At 35.2% G+C, this 22499-nt stretch overlaps 1 protein-coding gene across 1 annotated transcript in view; it reads left to right on the top strand.

The window, feature by feature from the left end:
• LOC145254795 (sodium-dependent neutral amino acid transporter B(0)AT3-like) overlaps nt 1-22279 on the top strand; it is a 340072-nt gene extending 317793 nt beyond the window's left edge. The window contains exons 7-11 of the mRNA XM_080113582.1: nt 3222-3346; nt 7243-7444; nt 13569-13728; nt 16840-17002; nt 22010-22279. Of these exons, the coding sequence (XP_079969708.1) occupies nt 3222-3346; nt 7243-7444; nt 13569-13728; nt 16840-17002; nt 22010-22243 (884 nt within the window). The 3' untranslated portion in view covers nt 22244-22279. The remainder of the gene's footprint in view (nt 1-3221; nt 3347-7242; nt 7445-13568; nt 13729-16839; nt 17003-22009) is intronic.
• Nucleotides 22280-22499: the final 220 nt, after the last annotated feature.

Raw genomic sequence — 22499 nt, 5'->3', positions numbered from 1 at the left:
GAGAGAAGACACTATTAGAGCAGAAGGATTTCTGGCATCCAGGAATTTCAACGGTGAAGGGGTGGGATTTTGCTGCTTGTTTAGTTAGTTTGGAATATATACTTCGAGGGGACACACGTGATCTGACGTCATCAGAGCACCTTCCATTAAAGTCCTTGTAAAACAGGCATATGCATGCAACATTGCGGCGATGAGACAGTGGTTAGGGCTTGGTTATGCAGGACCTATTAGATTTGAGACTCTTTTTTTGGAGCCTGTCCAATAGTAAGAAATTTATGGTAGATGGACCAGATTCAACAAATGAATTGTGGAGTTGTAAATATTTAGGACTCTCTTGTGTGAGGAATTTTCTAGCACGTTAGAGGGAGTCTACCTTCTTTGCAGCAACCTTGGCAATGTCCTTAATGTATCTGTTCCGATTCCTGTGGATCTGTTGCTGAGATTGCTGGAAAAATGTTTAGATAATTCTACCTGGCACTTGATGCAATCTGCTACCTCTAGAAGCGGCCCCTATTTATTTGTTTAAGTGAGAAACATGATCGCTGTTCATTGTCGGAAACATCCGCCCCCCCCTCTTAACACAGGAAGCATTTTGAATTAAGATAAAAATGAAAAATTGCCTGAGTCAAGGATGATCTCTTCTTTAGTGGCTGAAGACAGAAAAGGTAAATTTCAAAAGTAAGATAAGATGAAGATTGATTCTTCGCGTTATTTGAATTCTTCGGAATACTATCCTCATCTTGAGTCTCATTTTCGCAACATTTTGGTTGATGTAACCTTCAACCTTCTTCAGATGTATCTTGTCGAACTCAGGGATGTTTCTGTCGAACTCGTGAATCTGGAATACAATTACGAATTACTTAGGACCTCTGTCAAGTCATGGTTGACCGAATGAGAACATGCTACCCTCGTGAAGTAAATAAAGGATTCCGTTCCAAATTCCGTTCAGATCATCCAGTTCGACAGAAACATTCTCGAGTTCGACAAAATACATCTGAAGAAGGTCAGAGGTTACATCGACTGAAACGTTGTGAAAATGACACTCAAGATGAGAACAGTAGTCCGAAGAATCCAAATAGACGTAAAATATTGTTATTTTCTGATCTGGTATGATTGCTTGGCTGTTTTAATATCATGACATATCATCCCGTGTGGTGTTATTTAATGCAGACTACAATTAATTTAATGAAAGTTTTTATACGTAAATTTCTTTATATGTTCTGACATCAATTCATGATGTTTAGTTTTATCGTTTTGTAGAGAAAAATTGTTTTTGTTTTTGACTTTGCAAAACAGGATTTGGCTTTGCAAATAAAATGAAAAACCAAAAAAAAAAAAAAAACAATAGCATCAATGTTTTGTGCATTTTAGGTCGCGAAGCCGGTATTTTCAGAAAGCCTGATCTGATAGCAGCAAGGACGAATCTGTTAAAAAAAGAAGTTCAATGAAAAAATGTGTTTTTTATTTCTAAAACCAATAGTCTTACCTTTTACCATCAACGCTCAGATTCTCTTTGTACTTTGACTGAAATAGATTATTTTCTATTTGAGAAAGTCTCTTGATTTGATAAGCTTCTAGACTTATTGTCACGCCAGGTTTTAAATCGAATACCTATTTAATTAAATGTGGAAAATGAATGGATTATTCTACTGATCCAGAAGGTACCTGATTCAAGATGCAGATATCTACTTATTTAGGAATTTCTCCTCTTTTTCCTCTTCTTTTTTCTCCGCTGTTACGTCACCTTGGACCATGACTATGTTGTTGCTGCTGTGTCGCTGCTGCATACTGGTTTCGTTACATAAAAATTTCGTTACATTATATTCGTTACATTATATTTCGTTACACATATATTTCTATTCATTTGTCTCCCCACGAGGACAAAGTTAGATAATAGCATTTTTATTCATGCGGGGAAAATCCAGTTCTTCAAAAAGGGGCACTCTGCATGAAAACAATTTTTTTTTAAATGCTTCAGTCTAAAAGGATTTCTTCTTTACTGGCAATCGCTACGTGCAACATGCGAACAGATATTACACTTTCATCTTAGCTAAACGGTCAATATGTTTATGTGTCGGCTACGTCACGATGATCGGAAAGATGGGTTTGAAAGTGTAATGTAAACTTCCAGCATCCTAGAGGAAAAACCCTCTCACCTGCAACAAAATGCCTGAGCAGTCCCTTTGACATTCCCCGGTAATCCCGTTCCATGCGATTGGTAATAAACTAACCCCTTCTTAATGGATTAGAAAGTAAAGCTTGGGAGAGTGGATCTAGAAATGTACCTCAGTCAACACGCTTTTGCCGTCTCAAAAACAATTGAACTATTTTCAATAAATTCCAGCAAAGAAATGGGCCGATTGCCATTAGCTGATTATTTGTTTCATGTGTTTATCTTCTCTGTTGGAAATTCTTGACAATCGGCCATCTTTTTTCGGTTTGCCACCCGGACTTAGGATTGAGTTTAGGGTTTCGAAAGGGTATATATATTTTTGACTTTTAAGTTAGATTATAGCAATGTGCGAAACGATAAATTAAAGTTGTAAATAATACTCAAACTACTGAGATAATTGCTAAGACATCAACATTTCTGACTGGTACATTGTCTCGGGTCAGCATAAACGTCACACTGGAAAGTTTAAATTTCAGAGGCGTTTATATGTCCTTCGAGTTCCCATTTTTCTTTTAGGTGTTTTAAAATGTCGAAATTGCTATTCCTATTCTTTCGTTAGCATCCGATGAAGATTCTAGATTCCCTCTGAGACAAGAAACTTAAAACTTTTACTTTTTAAAACATTTTGCTGTCGATTGCGATATCACGTCTACTGACTCCTTGTCTAAAATATTATTTTTGGTCACCCGACTAAAGGAGGGTGAATTTGTAAATTCACCCTTGTCCGTTTGTCTTTCGTCTGTTCGTACGTTCGACCGTTCGTCCATTCGTCCGTCCGCACTTTTCTCAATAATTACGCCTTAGATTTTTTTTTTTTTTTAATTTTGCACAAACATTAAACATGTTATGAGTATAAAAGTAACAGAACAGCTTTTCCGGGAAAACTCCGACTGACCCCCCCCCCAGGGTGCTTTTCGGATTAAAATGTCTAAAATTAACACTTCTGTGCTTATTCAAAAAAAAAATGTTTTGGATTTTTATAAAACTTTCTGAAAAGTTGTAACTAACTGATTTCTATATAATTTTGTTTATCTTTTACATTTTAAAGGTTTTAAAGCGACAATGGCGTATGAAGATTGTTTGGAAAGACATGGATTAACAAACGTAACGAAGGCATCCATCCACAACACAACAGCCACTCTACACTGTGATTTCAAGAAATTCATGACAGAGGTACATCTTTGAGTCATATTGATTTTTGCTCTTTTTAGGCTCCAACATAATAATATTTAAATGTAAAAGCTAGTTAGATTCTTTGATATACCAAGCTTTTGTTAGATAACAAAGATCGTATTTGACTGAAAAAGTTTGTGGCACCTTAAAGTCAACGGTGACACCAGACGATAGTCGCTAACAATTTAAAATCAGGGATTTTATATTTCTGTAAGATTTCAAGCAGAAAAGATGGATGTAGGTACGAGGCAACGAACACAGCGTAACTAGGTGTAAAGAGACAAGTTATCTGCCTATCTATCTTTCTTTCTTTCTCTTTCTCCCCCTCTCTCTCTCCCACACGTATACAAGTAACCTAACAAAGTATAGCAAATTATATACAAGTAACCTAACAAATTATAAACAGGGTGTCCATAAAGTCATTGAAGGATTTCGAGTTTAAATATCTTTCTTTAATTTTTACACAGTCCGACTAAGATTGAAAACATTGCAAGGGCCGCTGTGAAAAAGGTAGGCTCTCTCTACCGTGCTAGAAAACTACTGACACCTGAAAGTATCCTGTACCTCTATAAGGCCACCATTTGCCCATGTATGGAGTATTGTTGTCACATTTGGGCAGGTGAATCTGCTACTAGTCTCTCGATCTTAGACAAGGTTAAAAAAAGAGTCGCCAATCTGATAGGCCCTGAACTGGCATCTAAGCTTCAGCCTCTGTCCCATCGACGAAACGTTGCATTCCTCTGCCTGTTCTACAAGTATTTTAATGGTGAATGCTCTGACGAACTGCAGACACTTGTGCCCCCACCACGTAGACACCCTCGACAAACCCGAGAGGCAGCTAAATCCCACCCCCGCACAGTAGAGATCCATAGATGTAATAGATCTTTCTACTCCAGTAGTTTCTTCCCCAGAACCGCTAGACTCTGGAATTCCATTCCAGGCCACTGCTTCCCCAACTGTACTGGCATGCAGAAGTTCAAGTGCAACGTGAACCGACATCTTGCTGCCCAAATCCCAACATAATGCCCCAGTAGCTGCTGCCCCTGATAGTAGCCCCTTATACCAAAGTGGCAATGCGCCTTGTTTCGGGTGAAAATATATAATATAAAAAAAATATATACATTAGGAAATTAAAAAATAAACATTCAAAATTCAAACAATCTTTATTCATAAAAAATAATGTCTTTTAAATGTTGCCCATTTTCAGCTTCGCATATTCGTGCTCTTTCAAAAACATTATTCATGACTGGATTGCGATTTAACTCCTTTATTTCGTTTCTGATGTTTTCCTTCTTGCGGGTTTGGGAGTTTGTTAATATAGACTCTTTCTTTAAGATATTGCCACAAGGAAAAGTCAAGGCTAATGAAGTCTGGGGAACGTGATAGCCATAGTTCCATGGTGTCACTCGCCGTATTTGCCGTTGCTCCATGATGTTGGAATCATAATCTGGGCCTATTTTGAATTTATGGGCGCAGTAAGTCTGGTATCTCTCCAGCAACAGTGACAGCATTTTCATCTTGATCTTCAAAAAAAATAAGGTCCAATAATCTTCTCCTCCATTACTGCACACCATACAGTGCACTTTATGCGATGCAACTGCTTTTGGTGAATTGCCCTTTGATTCTCAGAGCCAACATCTGTTCTTTTATTTGTTAACAAAACCGTTCATATGAAAATGGGCGTCATCTGAAATAATCGACTTTTGCAGTAGATTGAGGTCATTTCGGACAAGTTCTTGCATTTGAACTGCATATTAAACCATTGTTTGAAGATCTTCAGGCTTCGAATGTTGAACAAGCTGCATTTTATAAATTAAAAGTTTTAAACTGTGCAAAACATTGTGTAGTGAGCTTTGACACATCCAAGTTGTGTTGAACGTCGCCGAATCGATGTTTCAGGGTGCTGCTCCACACTCTCTCGACCTCTTTCCCTATTTTCATTTGTGATGACGTTTCGAGGTCTGCTAGCTCGCGGAAGATCAAGAACAGCTCCTTGATCTTCAAATCGGCGCATGATGTTTCGAATTATGCTTTGACTTGGGTTATCTCTTACATGAAAATGCCGTCGATAAGTTTTTTGTAGTCAAAACAATTGACCCTAACCCTAACCCCTGATTTTGGTAAAACAATTTCACAACTTGCGTACATTGTTCAACCCTATATTTATCTATAATTAATTTTCAAAATATTATCTGTAAAATATGTGAAATAGAGAAAAAAATAATGATTAATTGTAAAATAATAAAGATTTTCAACCCTGAAGTGACTTTATGGACACCCTAAACTACTATACTTTTCAAAAGAGGGAGTAATTCCATGAGAGGAATATCTGATAGCAACATGACGGGAGAGGATAATGCTTAGGAGGATAGTCTCATGGCAACAGGAGAGATATCATGCTACCTACATTTCAAGAGGTGACGAGTATACCTGAGAAGTTGGTATCGAACGGATACTACACTACCCTATTGAATTAAGCATTGATAGATATTGAATTAGTATAATAATAAGCTGTATTCAGCATCTATATATTAATACCGTAGCACGTTTAACGTACGTACGTATGTTATGGTTTTCATATTATACATTATTCGATTGGGAGATCCTATTTATTAAGGGGGAGCATAGAATGTGGTAATATACAACGAGCATTAAATTAGTAACACTCCAGTGTCAAGACGACCAAGCGTAGTACTAGATGCAGGTGTTGTCTCAAACATATACCATTCCCAAAATGGCCACCCATCTGGTATTTGCCAGCCTCATTGTTGCTTAACTCCGGGGGTAATGTAGGCAACAAATACGAAAAAAAAATTCTTAGAAAGTTTATTCTTCATAAATCCTAAAAAAAAACGTTAAAAAGACATGGAAATTTACAGGATTAAATGACGTCATTCATTCATGTAAATACTACCGTGGTTACTTCGAAACTATCATTACATTTTAGATCTTTTTTTAATTTCGCCACGCGAAATCTATAGACTTAGATATAAGATGGAATTATTTGTAAATTCAGGTACTTGTAATATGTTTGCATATATTTATAGCAAATCATTCTAGATCTTATTTAGACAAAAAATGATTCAAAAACCTTTTATCAATATATAAATGTGTTGTCCATTGAGACAAAAATGGCGATGAATTGTGTTTTTATTTAATTTGAAATATAAAATTCTATTAAAAATAGTAAAAAAAAGTTTATATTATTCTGTTGTTTATATGAGAAAAAATAAAATATTATTCTGTTGTTTATATGATAAGAATCAGGCTTTTATCTTTCTGAAAAAAGTTGCTCAAGAATAATGGATTTTAATTCGTTTTAATTCGATTTATAAAAGAAAACAAAAACTTAGTTTTTCTATAATTTATGGCCGTTCCTAAATTAGTATCTAGATAATTTATATATTACGTTAATTTAATGTTCGTAATATGTTATCACCTTCTATCAGCCTTTTTAAATAAATAGGATCTCCCGATCACCAAAGACGCAATGTAAAGATAAACAAAAATAAAATTATGTCGTTTCTGGGTCATAAGTAAAACTAACCCATAGTCGGAACCCTAAAAGGTACTACTACTCTGGGTCAGAGTGGACCTGGGAGCAATGGCAATTAAAGGGTGGCTCCACACTCCACAAAGCCCGCAAGCTGGGGCCTCGCCACTGGATATAGTTTAAGGTCATATCTAGGACCCACTTGGTTCTTATTATAACTTCTGTCACTTAAAGTTTAAACTAGAAGCAACACCGGATACATTGTTTGCATTTTATTATGTCTTTAATGTTTAGTTTGTGCTACATTTTAATTTTTGTTCAGTATTTGTGTGTATAGCTTTATTCATTTATTAGTAATTTTGTCATGTGCCTTTTTTTTTTTTTTTTTTTTTTTTTTTTGTAGTCTGCATCCGGTACTGGCTTAGCGTTTATCGCTTTCACGGAGGCCATCGATCAATTCCCAGTCGCTCCTTTGTGGGCAGTGCTTTTCTTCCTCATGTTGCTCACATTAGGTTTGGATACCATGTTTGGTACTTTGGAAGGTGCCATCACCTCTATCAACGACATTGTCCTCTTTCCTGCAATACGAAAAGAGGTTGTCTGTGGCAAGTATCATCTACCTTTTGTTCTCTTTCATAAAATCTAGATTTGTATTAAATAGATAACAAAACATAATTGCAGTATATTTACATGCTGAAACGAGATTCATATTTTGAATTGAACATTAATTGTTAGCATCATATGAAACCCGGTTGACAATGTAGCGATTACAATCGCAAAGTGTAAACCTGGATACCTGGTTCGAGTTCTGTCAGGCATATTACATCACCACGGAGTAAATTGAATTCTATAGCTTTGGTGGGATTCTTTTTACCATTTGGCTAGAAGTAAAATATGATATATACTAGCAGGGAGACCTGATGTTGCCCAGGATTGGATGATGATAAACGAATGTTTCACACTCGAATATTTTTATTGTCATCGAAATCGGTGAAATCACCCATATTTTTATTCAAATCGATTGATTTGCTGCTTTAGTTGAGGACCTCACGCGATGCACAGAGAGGAAATTTCACATGCCTCCCCGCAGTGATATAGTTCATAATGCATTGTAGTTTACATTGCACTTTAAATAACTTATCATTGATTTTATAAACTCTCCTACAGCGCACACCATTGGACCGATCATGAACAAACCTGGAATTATGATGGTCCCCCACCTAGGGATGGTGCACACAATTTCCAGGGTAAAGCTCAAGATCAAGATCAAGGTCTATGTATATATACTCTCCTACAGCCTACACCACTGGGCCGATTATGATCAAACACAGGTACCCGAGCATACAGCAAAGTCCCGCGCAAAATGCGGGTATCGTGGCTAGTATATAATAGATATTTACAATATATACAAAAGCAGTATAATGTTTCATCACAAAAACGCCTGAAGAATACACATGAAAGTTTGATCATTCTGAGTCCATATATTTATCTGACTCAAAATAATGGGGCCAGCCTGAAACCTCTTACTCTTCTACGTAATTTTGTACATCCAATCCACGAAGGGATATGTTTTAAAAGTTACCAATATAAATAATTATTTTAATGTAATATTCTGCTTTTAATATTAGTCATGTTTTATGATTATTGTCTCAAGATGAAATTGGACAAAAAATTAAATTATATCTTATGATTGTGTATAAAAACATCAACCGTATTGATTTTTTTTAATATTCTTTCAACATATAGATTTATATAACACACAAACATTCAGTTTATACAAGGTGAGTCACGGGAAAGGGATGTTTTACAACGCTCCTTGCTCTTTTCGCAAAGTTTTGTTTCCTTAAAAACATCTATAGGGTGAGTCACGGGAAACGGATGTTTTTACAACGCTCCTTATTCTCCTCGCAAAGTTTTGTTCCTTTAAAAACATCCATTTCTCTTTTATATATAGAGTGAGTCACGAGAAACGGATGTTTTCTTTTAAGGAAAACAAAACTTGGGAAACATGTTTTTTAAGGAAACCAAACTCTGCAAGGAGAGCAAGAAGAATTCTAAAAATCATCTGTTTCCCGTGACTCAGCCTATGCATAGTAATAAGATAAATATCGAATGATGATGGCCTTATCTGTCATAAAACCCAACAGAATTTATTACGATAAACCATTTGATTTGGGTGCATACATTAACACCTTTCACACACGTTTTACGAAAATGATATCGCTATGGTAAACAATTCCAGATGTAGGCATTTTCAGATGAATTGTTTCAAAATTAAATTATGTTTTCTGATCGACTAAAAAACACAATTTTATGTAAATTTATTTTTAAAAAAGCGGCATTTTATTGTTTTGTAGAATATTTAACTGACACTTATTTTGAAGGTAACAAGAAAAACATTATTTGCCGTTTTAGAAACATTACATTGCTATAATTTCTGTTGTGTCTGCACAATAATTAATAAGAAGACGAAAGTAAAGGTATACAATAATATATTTGGAAGAAAAGTTATATACATATTTACATGTCTCCAGATATACTTCAGTGGGAGATATTCCGGCAGGTGGCGTGTTGTGTGTCTTACTGGAGGCAGCATAAGCGTCTTGCCTATTTGACGGTCGTTGCCGGACTCTTCCGGTATTGGTGATTGAGTGAGATCTATAAAAGATCTCACTCACCCGCCTATGTTAATTAGTAGGCGTCTTCACAACAATTTCAAATAAAGAATTTAGGAAAATCATATTCATTGTATTTTTTAAAGACCATTAATTTGAAAATTGCATTCTGTTTATGAAAGAAGAAAACGTATTTTTTCTCTTAATTATATGACTTTCGACGGCCATCTATTATTTCAAAATGAAATATTATTAATGAAAAAACTATACAGATTGTAACAACGATGTGTCTATTTTACAAATAATTTAATGGAATATATTCAGACGAATTCGTAGCCCGACTATGCCGACAAACAGCAAAATCCCACCCGTTCACTCTAGAGTTCAGAAACCCATTTTACTCTAATAGTTTTCCTGATAACTGCTACACTTTAGACTTCCTTCCCAGTTTCCTGCTTCTTTGACTATACTAACATGCAAAACATACACGTAACTTGAAAAGACATCTCGCTGCTCTATATAGTACACACGTTTCCAATTATAACGTAGTCTAGTTCCGCCATTAACACGACTTGCCGTGCCAGCGTTTCCCCACGATTTATCTGTGCCCAAATTAAAACGTAGGTTCCATGAACAAAGATTCTTTCTTAGAAGTGCACACCTGTGGAACTCTCTTCCGTTTGCCTGTTTCCCACCTGACTACAACTTGGATGTCTTCAAGTCCAACATGAACAAATTCCTGATGAACCGCCCTCTTAAGTAAGACACTTTATCAAATCTCTAATACTAACGATTACTACGATACTATCCCATTGATTACTGTACACGCAATAACCCTTATCCCAGAGTGGCTTCCAGGCCTTGATAAGTGGTGATCTCCATGTAAAAAAAATTGTCAATGTGAAAACGTCACAATTACGGCTCAGACGATTTTTTTAATTAGAATTGACCACGTGTATTATCTGTATTATTCATTGCAACGGGTCCGTTGCACGAGAAATAAAAATGCTAAGTTGCAATCAGTTCTAAGTGACAGTTTCATGGGGTTGAAGGTACAAGGTTCAATACGTTTAATACTAAGAATGATTTTAAAATGGCGGAAAAAGTCCTAATCGACGTTTCGACCGTTTTACGCGAGCTTTTTCAATAGTGAAACAGTTAAACATGATGCATGACGAGAATCTCAATTATTTTAGGGATAAGATTCTCGGTTTCCCAAGTTTTGTTTTCCTTAAAGAAAACATCCGTTTCTCGTGATGCGCCCTAAATAAAGAGAGAGAGAAATGGATGTTTTTAAAGAAACAGAACTTTGCGGAGAGAGCAACGAGCGTTGTAAAAAACTAAGAAGTAGAAAAACATAAGTAAATTCATGTAAATTTTGAAATTACATTTTTTTGGTGTGTTTATTGCAAATTCAAATAAATTGTAATATAATTACAATAATGTAATGCAATTTCCTAATTTACATAAATTTAGATAGGTTTGTATTTTATTTTACAATACATACTCCTTAAGTAATGTCATGTAATTTTTTTATTTACATAAATTTAGATAGGTTTGTATTTTCTTTTACAATACATACTCCTTAAGTAATGTCATGTAATTTTTTAATTTACATAAATTTAGATAGGTTTGTACTTTCTTTTACAATACATACTCCTTAAGTAATGTCATGTAATTTTCTAATTTACATAAATTTAGATAGGTTTGTATTTTCTTTTACAATACATACTCCTTAAGTAATGTCATGTAATTTTTTAATTTACATAAATTTAGATAGGTTTGTACTTTCTTTTACAATACATACTCCTTAAGTAATGTCATGTAATTTTCTAATTTACATAAATTTAGATAGGTTTGTATTTTCTTTTACAATACATACTCCTTAAGTAATTGACCCTCTCGAAATGGGCCGTTTATATCTGTTTCATTCTTGAAAAACCCGCGTAAGACATATATCGTCGGATTTTTATCTCTGTGTTATCAATACTAAGAATATAATTACAGTTTACTTTAGATTTGTCTGACGAAACGAGGCCAACTACCTTCAAGCTCGTAAATTAAGTGTTACGTTAAAAATTTCGAACAGATTCCCGATTCCGACGTAAAGATTTCCAAGTTCGACAAGGCGCACATTATAAAACGTTTTTAGAATAACATTCCAAAGGAGAACTCTAGTCTTAATATTCCAGATAATGCTTATTGCTTATGTCACATACGAATGTATGTACGTGTGTATATAAGTGTGTTCGGGAGTTGGTCATGTGGCAAGTTCAGCAGTTCAGAGTTTAGAGTACTATGGGAGGTACTATGTATTACAGCAGCTTCCACGTTACATGGATTGTGAAAAAGGTCTCAAACGTGTTCATGCCATGGACGCATAATTTCAACCGAAGTTTTCAACAAGGTTGTCCCAACTTTTACAAGAAATGATATAGTTAAAAAAAAATGTCGTACCCTATGCTTGACGAAGCAGGCAATACAACGACTTAAGATCCATGTGATCATAGGCAATCAGTATCTCCCTGGAGCGATCGAACAACAACTTGTATTTTATATGATTAACACAATTCTGAACCGTATACTTCATATACCAAATGTGCCAACCAAATGTGTTGATGGGTGAATCTGCAATCAAAACCAGTTTACACTGTGCAACAGTCGAAAAATACAGGGTACCTGTGATAATTTTTTATATGCAAAATGGCATGGAAAGTTCATTTCTGACCTTCTTTTTATCGACTTGGTAGAGTTTTTTTTTTACAAAATTGTCACTTTGGAGAATTTGGCGGGGAAACACGGTGATGTGAGTGAGGATTAGTTGGGGGTGTGCATGTTGTAGGGCACAAGTACTATGCGTTTATAAGTCCAAAGTTCATTAAAGTAATTACAAAACAGGTACACTTATGCAACAATGAGGAGATGGACAAGGTTTGAAGCTTGGACGATAGTGCATAATGTTTTCTTTTTACAATGGAGACTTTTTTTAAAGTATGTCTTAAAGTGAGAAACCGATGTGGCAGCAACACTCCACACATGAGCAAATGATTGCTTTGTAGCGATAGAAATGCTATAAGAAAAAAATAAAATATGAATCTTGTTCTAGAATTAAAGCCGCCTGTTTTTTCTCAAAAACTACCACGTTTAAGAGCTACAAACACGGGATTGGTACCATTAAAACCAGTTACATTTTGTGCTTCAGAATTTATGTTCCAACATAGTCACCACAATTCTCAATACTCTTTTGCCAGTTTCTTTTTGATCTCTGTTGTAAAAGTTGAAATTTCACCGATTTTCATGGCAATATAAGTATTGGAAGTGTGGAACATTCATTGATCTTTATTCAATCCCGAGCAACGTCGACTCTCCCTGTTGGTATATATATATATATATATATATATATATATATATATATATATATATATATATATATATATACACATTTAAATGGGCTTTTCCGTAACCACCACCAAGGTAAATGTTTATCGCATGTTTTTCCCGTTAGGGATTCCCTCCCCTCTTTTGTCTTTCTATTAAAAAAAATGCTACATTGCCAAAAGTGTGTTTATTCATAAAGTCTGAAGAAATGCTGTTTTTTGAAAATTTTCAAACGATATAATGCTTGAAATTGTCGAACTAGACATTGAAACAATTGTAACATGAAATGAAATACACTTTTTGTTGCCATCAACACCTTGTCTTGAAGTTTTGATTTTGTACACACAGTATATTAATGCAATGAAATGTGATAATTTTGTAGCTTAATCCTTAAGTCAACCTTTTTTGGCTTAAAACCTATTGGTATATGAAAATTTACTGAATTACACGAACTCAGTATATTACGTATAAGTCTCTCTCTCTCTCTCTCTCTCTCTCTATATATATATATATATATATATATATATATACACACACACACATATATATATATATATATGTATATGTATGTGTGTGTGTCTCCCTGCGTTTGTGTGTATCCTTGTATCTGGGAGTAGCTACATACAGAGTACTTACAGCAAAACATTGTCTAGCAAGAATCTGACATTCACTTATTCCTTTGTCCTATAAACTTTGTCATTTGTATAATGGTTTCTTTCTTTGGTTCTTATTTCAGGTATTGTGTGTTTCTTCTCAATGTTGGTATCATTGTGTTTTGCTACTTCGACCGGACCTTATGTGTTCGACCTTTTCGACATGTACTGTGCAAACATTCCGCTTCTGGTGATTGCTTTTATCGAGGTTGTTGCTATATCTTACATCTACGGACTGAAACAGTAAGCTGTATATTTTTATTTCTTTTTCTTTTGGATTGTGTATATTGTTTAATCGTCAATTTGTACATGTATGTTAAAATGTAACCCATCAAGGCCAAACGCCACGCAAGGATAAAGGTAAAGGAAAATAGACTGATTGCCAGTCAAAAGATAAGTAACACTATGAATGTACTAACATTTATAAATATGAAATTACGTTGGTCCGTGATTAGATTTGGTTACATTATATTTAAAGACGATCGAGTTATAATAACAGGAGATGCAGTCCTGTGGTAATAATAAAACAATTTTAAAGACACTCTGTTCATGTAGATTCTGTTCGTCGCTAAGCACATAGACGAGATGAATGCCGCATAATCACGTTGACATATCGGTTCACGTAAAATTACCAAAGTTAAGCAACGTTAAGTCTGGGCAATGCCAAATGGGTGGTGATTACGAAATACCAGGAGCCGTATGTTCGAAAGTCCGATACCTTTCTGCAAAGAACTGCAAACGTCATCATCTTCCCTGATAGACATATACTGAGGATCACATGTGAATTCAATACTCCCTTGACACTTGCTCTTTTGGAAGAAGGCGGTTCAACTCGCCTGAGGTGAGTGCCGCCAGAAAAAGGAGAAGGAAAATACATTTTTCGTTATGGCCCAGGATAAGATCTTTCTGTGAATGTCTTACAAAAAGGAACCAAAGAGTGGAGCTCAGTCGAGTAACTTCCATGGATTACAATAATAGAGTAGATAAAGACTAGCTACGAGTAATTTCCATGGGCTACGAGGTGCCTTCAATAAGTTTCAAGACTATTTTCGTATGAGCACTTTTATTAATAATGCACACATAAAACTCTACTCCCTTTCGAAGTAATCTCCTCTGGTTGCAATGCACTTGTTGTAACGTTCCAACTTCTTCTGGAAGGCACCATAGAAGTCATCTTGTGTGAGCGTTACAACGATCCTCTTTACAGCCTCTTTCATCTCCTCAATTTTCTCATAACGACAGCTTCTAAGGTTTTCCTTAAGCTTAGCGAATAAGCACAGAGGGCAAGGTCTGGACTGCGGGATCTGAATTGATCAACTCAACCATCTCCCTTCTGTCAGGAAAACGTCTTTCTTTCTAATCTTCTCTGAACATTCTTGGGGCAAACTTTACGCAAATCTTCCGCATCTCAAATTCCTCGAGAACAATTGTGTATACAGTTCCCACACTGACATCAAACTGTGCACTTATTGTCTCTATAGACATAAAACGGTCCTTATCCATGAAATTCAATATTTAGACAATCAAACAGGGTTTTTTTTAATTTCCTTACTCCTCCCACTCCTCTCACCATCTTTCATAGGTTTCCTGCTTTATGTCACTCAAAAACTGATGCTCGATTCATGCAAGATGGTCCAAAAGCAGTCTGATGCATTCCATACGTTTCTGTAGCTTTTTTGTTTTCAAGTTTAAAAAATTTTATTGCATATCGGTCTCCTAAAGTGTCTTCACATCCGGATTGCATTTTTGAAATTCACCAGCTGTGACAATCAAGCTTTAGTAGGGTGTATTCCAATTCATGCTGTAACTGTTCATTTGAACCTGAAATCATGAAAATTGGTCAATCATCTCATAAGATGTATAGCAATAACATACCGAATTTTAAAGAGTCTGGAAACTCATTGAAGGCATCTCGTATAATAATAACGTAGAGAAAGACTAGCTATGTCAATACATCAACATCCTATTATATTATATTATATTATATTTGTTCGCCCCACCTCTCTCTATCTCCCCTCTCTTTCTCTTCTGATTTGTATTAGAGGCTGTGATCATAGTTTTCGAATGATGAAAACCATCTCGTGGGCATTCGTTCAGTTACTTTTCCATCATGGTGTTCTGGGATCCATTTGTTCTGATATTCTTCTACAATTCCGTTCATAAACAATGCTATAATGTACGTGTTCTTTGTTTAGATGGAATACACGGATGAAAACTATAGACTTGCTTAAAATTGACCAGACAAAACCTCAAAGAATGCTAAATATATAATTAAGAAGGTCGATACCTCTGATTCTACATAACGCTTATAACTTCTTAATTCACTGCGAGACTGATAAACAAATCTTTGGTTTGATATGGTCAACAAAATATTGAAGTTTAAAAAACGAAAAGATACAATAGATCGATCAAGAATCTATATATATATATATATAAGCGAAAATGTATGTATGTATGTATGTATGTGTGTTCGCTTTTTCTGTATGTCAACAAAAGGCTTTTTTTCAAAGAAGCGGTCGCTCGCTTCACAACTTTTTAAAACTTTTTATATTACATATAAATCGTGATATCTCACAGTTAAAAATGAAGCTCGCCTGTCTATTTAATTTGCTCGATTTCGGGAAGATAAATATTCAATATTTGTCGCTCGCCGCATGTGGGTTAGTCTTTTTCCTATAACATCTTGGGAGAAAAAAAAAAGCGTTCAGCAGTAAAGGAAATCCCGCAGTCAAACTTGACCACATTAACTCATTAAAACGGGCACCTGCTAAATCCAAGTAATTAAATAAATTCAAACGTGGGGCAATCGTTAACGTCGCACGTTTTTTTTTTTTTTCACACTTTAATTTACAACTTTGCCTCAAGGGTTCGGGTTCGATCCTAATACTTACTTTTTTTACCACCACCCCCCACCCCCGGAGTTTCCACACACACCTCCAAACACCCGGGCAACGCCGGGTACCCCTCGCTAGTTAATAATAAATAATAAGTTATCAACAAATAAAGCTGATACGATGATCGGAACTCTGAAGTGCGACCATAACTATTTGAATATGAGGTTCTACCAACCCGAATTATTTTGATTCTTCGGATTACTGTTCTCTGGGTGCTATTTTCATAATGTTTTGGCCGATGTAACCACGGATCTTCTTTAAATGTATCTTGTACAATTCTGGAGTTTTTCTGTCGAACTCAGGAACGTACACTGAATTTCGAACGAATGAGAAGATGAGAACAGTAGTCCTAAGTATCCAAATAATTCGAATAATCAATCCTCATCTAAAAAGTTAAGAAACGTTTTACCAAGTGTTTTAATTTTTAATATTATTTTTACGATGTCTTATCCGTTTGCAGATTCAGTGATGACGTAGAAATGATGATTGGAATTCGTCCAAGTTATTTTTGGTTATTTGTGTGGCGTTATCTCGCACCTTTGGCCATGATCATCATCTTCGTGGCGAGCCTGTTCGAAATAACGGAAAAAGGTTCTTATTACATGGCATGGGACTCAGAAAAGGTAAGACACTACCATCAACCATCAACACTTTCAAGTTTGTAGGTGAGAATCTGTATTGTATGTGGGAACCTACTAAAAATTCGCTATTGTAACAATTCAAAGTACTTCCAGTTTGAGCGCAAATAATCTAAGGAATAAGATATAATTGTAGGGAATAATCACGTTGGCACATCGGTTCTCGTTAGGTCGCCGAAGTTAAGCAACGTGGTACCTGATGGTTAAAAGATGGGAGACTATTTGAGAATACCTGGCGCTGTGTGTATGAGGACGTCGACACCTCTCTGCAAGAACTGCAAAACACCTAACGTCGTCATTTGCTATGACCAGGATATGCATGCGACTGGGAACCCCTTGTGAATTTAATATTCCCTTGACACTTCTTTCTCCTGAGGAAACCGGTTCAGTCTGGGCATCCTATGGGTGTTGTATATATTTACAACCAATTAAACTAGTTAAATATTTATTTGGGAAAAATTTCGCTGTAAATGAAACAGAGCCCTATGGACGCGTGGAAAAAATATCAGCACCAGTAAAGGATGTCTGGCAAGCGATTGTATTAGCAGCAGGACGGGTATGCAAATTAAGAAGCGTGAGCTAGCTGGTGAGAAAGGAAAAGAAAAAAGGCACCACGTGACCGGATGAAACAAAGTCAGTTCTGACGGGTGAAGTGAAGGCGAGAATGGGCCGGCTGTAGCCGGCGTGCGGTAAGATGAAAGGGAAGCAACCAGGTTAAATGGACATGCCGTAGCGAGAGACTTTTGAAGTGGTGTCGAGATAGGAGATAGACAGTAATAAATGCTTTCATTAAAAAGGAAAAATGCCGACCCGGATATATGTATTCGTTTTATTTATTTATGTGTTGTCTATTTACAACGTTACATAAGATTATATAAATTTGAACGCTGCAATTGATAGCATAGAAATATAGCAGTCAACGACATTTAAAAAAAAAATAATTGCATATAAAAACTAAAAATTTCACCATTAAGAAAATTATTTCTGAATTAAGTCCAAATATAGTAAATTTATAATAATACAGTAATAATATTTATATAACTATTCCAATATTTTATCGATTCTAATCGAATTATAGATTCTGTTCTAAATTTCCGATTCCGATAAAATTAGCGATTGTGAACCTTAAAAAATATTTAAATATTTAGTTATAGTGTTATTGCGCTATTTTTTCGGATTACAATAAAACTTGGATTAAATATAAAATTTAGAGGAAAAATTCTCTAGTGGCGATTGAACTGTAGATTTAAGATTCCAAATTAATCAATATTTATCATTTCATAACGACTAGTACGATTGGAAAATTAAACACACAATTAAAATAATCACTGAAAAGAAATGTCTTGGGCGCTTTAAAACAAGCACAATTTTTTCGATTCTGATTAATACTTCTAATACTTATTCATAATTGGTATCACTAATTATATAATTTCCCTGTCAAATTTACTCAAAGATATACAAATTTACTCGAATTAAGGTTTTGGTTTCCATATCAGTTCGAGCATTTTATTCATTCACAAGAATTAAACAAAAAAACATAATACTCGCATGCACATGTTTCAGTTTACTTCTGTTTTTTTTTTTGTTTTTTTTACCTTATTTTTTAAAAGGATTTAACGTTAGGGTTAATACCTAAGGTATTTCTGTTGATAACAATTAAGAAATACAATATTTATGTGTATTTTTGCGACCGGGCAACGCCTGGAAGCTTGCTAGTATAAAAATAATTAGATTGTACGCGCACTATCGCGTGCAAGACAATCTGCGTAGAACCTCTGTATAACAACGCGAGGCAAAGACATTTCATTTACAAAAGACATAACACACTTTTCTTCTCCGACAATCAGAAGATACGTTACCGAATTTCTGCTATAATATATAAAATAATTGAAGCATGCACGGTCCCCCGTGAGTGCACAGTGAACGAGGCATACAAAAATGACTAAGTTCAGCATTTGTCCCCCCCTCATTTAGCCCCCAAAGTCCACTGGGGACGTCAAATTCTGGTGAAAATAATGAAACGGTGCAGTTTTAGGCCTTAACACATGTAAATTTGAGTTCTGCGCCATGCAAAAAAAAGAAATGACAAAGTCCATCAGTTGACCTCCTCAATTTATCCCCAAAATGCCTTAACATGTTTAAATTTGAGTTCAGCACCATGCAAAACTGCTAAATAGACATACACAGAAAATTTTGGACAAATATGCTAAAATAGTCCCAAAAATGGAGTGTTTTTATTAGCCCTAAAAGAGCCCCTGGGACACACCCAAGAGTTATTGCGAAGTATAGACAAACAAAATTATATAGAAATCAGTTAGTTACAACTTTTCAAGCTATCAATTTTTTAAATAAGCGCAAAAGTCTCAATTTTAGCCACTTTAATTCGAAAAGTACCTCTAGGGAGGCAACCGGAGTTTTCCCGAAGAATCCGTTCTGTTACATTTTACTTATATCATGTTTAATGTCTGTGCAAAATTTAAAAAATTCCAAGGCGTCGTTATTGAGAAAGTGCGGGCAGACGAACGGACAAGGGTGAATTTACAGGTCCACCCTCCTTTTGTCGGGGGACCAACAAAATTGTTGCTTTCTTTCATCGACGATCTTTAAAATCAACGCATGAATCTCATTTAGTACTTACCTGTTATGGTGAAATTATCTATAGATTCCAAAAATCACGGAAAATTATTAGTAGAAAAATAATTAAAAGTAAAAATAGAATTCATCTAAGGTTTTTATGTGTAAGACCTGTGCAACCAATCCAGTATGATCAAATGACTTATCTCCCTTGGTTTAAATTGTCTTAAATTAAATTGAATTAAGGGTTCGACATTTTAATACCAAAACTAATTGTGGATAAGTTTTTGTTAAAAATACATCTATCACATCTATTCGATCATTTTTGTAATTATTTACATTATATACTACTTTAGCCACGACACATAAGTACTTAATAATGTGTTTCGAAATGTTTTTGGTTAAAAGATTTCGAAGACAAAATAGCACCATATTTCCCATTTTGTAAGTTTGACAAGAAATTTCTTGCGGAATGTATAATTTGATTTCAAATGATGTATTCTCCAATAAGTTTTCATTATAATAGTTTTACTATATATATCATTTTAAAGAGTGTTTTTTCGCGCTATCTAATCGCTCAGTGGTTCGACGCCAACGATACTGTTCGACACTGCCCGACGCCAGAAGTGCACTAAAAGGGTTTCATGCTGAGTGTTTGGGTGTCTGCGACCTGTCCCATCGATTACAGTTTTTTTTTTTTAATGAAGGTAAAACCAATAAGGCAGTTAAGTTCTGTCAACAAAGAGATGAAATGTATCACAAATTTTGATAACAACATCTAGCATTAGTCAATAGAAAAGATTCAATTCTCCTTCACGACAATGTCTTGCCGAGCGTTGCTAAAGTGGTACTACTGAAGTTGAACGAATTGGGCTACGAAACTCTACCTCGTCGGCCTTACTCTCCACCTACCGTTTAACACTTTTCCAAGCATCTCGACAACTTTTTGCATAAGAAATGCTTCAAAAACCTAACTGGTATCAACAACGCCTTCAGCGAGTTAATCGTCACCAAGAGGCAGGATTTTTATGCTATGACATAAAAAAAACACTTGTTTTGCATTGGCAAAAGTGTGTTGATTCGGATAGTGTTTATTTCGATCAATATTTTTTTTTTGTTTAAGCTGTAATGTAAATGTAAAAGTTAAAACCGCAATAACTTTTTTGTCTACCTTGTGTGTGTGTAGATATATATTGTATTTTGTGTACAGAAAGTTGTTAGATGAGACAAGCCATTGATACCGCCGGTTTCGAGCCCGATTATGTGTATATATATATATATATATATATATATATATATATATATATATATATTGTTTTTAAAATATAATTGTTTTTAAAACGTCGAAAAATATCTGTTCGGCTTTAGAGATTGAACACGTATCGATAACATTCACCCATCCCCTCAGTCATAAGCGTGTGTATATATATATATATATATATATATATATACACTTTCACCCCAAACAAGGCACATTGTGCCACTTTGGTGTAGAGGGCTACTATCAGGGGCAGCAACTACTGGGGCACTGTGTTGGGATTTGGGCAGCAAGATGTCGGTTCAAGTTACACTTGAACTTCTGCATGTCAGTACAGTTAGGGGAAGCAGGAACCTGGAATGGAATTCCAGAGTCTAGCGGTTCTGGGGAAGAAACTACTGGAGTAGAAAGATCTTTTACATCTAGGGATCTCTACCGTGTGGGGGTGGGATTTAACTGCCTGTCGGGATGTCGAGGGTGTCTACATCGTGGGGGCACAAGTGTATGCAGTTCGTCAGAGCATTCACCATTAAAATACTAGTAGAACAGGCAGAGGGATTCAATGTTTCGTCGATGGGACAAAGGCTGAAGCATAGATGCAAGTTCAGGGCCTATCAGATTAGCGACTCTCTTTTGAACCTTGTCTAGGAGCGAGAGACTAGCAGCAGAGTCACCAGCCCAAATTTGACAACAATACTCCATACATGGGCGAATGGTGGCCTTATAAAGGTACAGGCTACTTTCAGGTGTCAGTAGTTTTCTAGCACGGTAGAGAGAGCCCACCTTCTTCGCAGCGGTCCTGGCAATGTTTTCAATATAATTGTTCCAACTCTTGTTTCCTGTGAACGTTTAGCCAAGGAGTTTGAAAGATGTACTCTCAGATAGGGAGAGTAGACGTACATAATATATATATATATATATATATATATATATATATATATATATATATATATATATATATAAGAGCAAACAGTTAATACAACGTATTAAAAAACACTTTGAAAAAGAGTTAAAAACATTTAATCTGAAAAGGAAAGATTATATATATATATATATATATATATATATATATATATATATATATATATATATATATATATATATCGCTATTTTCATTGTTTTATAAATATATTCTCATTATTCTTTCTTTTTTTTTTCAGGGTCATACAGTCCGAACTCCATGGCCGTGGTGGGCCAATTGTATCGCCGCGTTCCTCATTCTAGCTTCGGTACTTTGGATACCCGGGATAGCTATTGCCCGTTATTTTAATCTGATTAGGTGGGAACCCGAAGTTCCTGCATTTTTCCCCGCCGACGAGCTGCGGGAAGAACGAAATATCAAGCCGCATCAATCCACGACCATCGAAAAATATCTATTCGGCTTTAGGGATTGAACACGTGTCGATAACATTTACTCATCCCCTCAGTCATAAGCGTGTATATACATATATATATATATATATATATATATATATATATATATATATATATATATATATATATATATATAATTGTAGACGTACATGATTGATCATGCGTAAACGTATATATCTATATATATATGAGCACACACATATATATGTGTATGTGTATATATGTATATACATATGTATGTACATATATATATACATGTATATAGATATGATAATA

The sequence above is a fragment of the Euprymna scolopes genome, chromosome 30 (assembly GCF_053919585.1).
Source record: "Euprymna scolopes isolate OS-2025 chromosome 30, ASM5391958v1, whole genome shotgun sequence".
In the NCBI taxonomy this organism is placed as follows: Eukaryota; Metazoa; Mollusca; class Cephalopoda; order Sepiida; family Sepiolidae; genus Euprymna; species Euprymna scolopes.
Note: the sequence above shows the minus strand (reverse complement) of the source record. Positions and strands in the feature narration are given on the sequence as shown.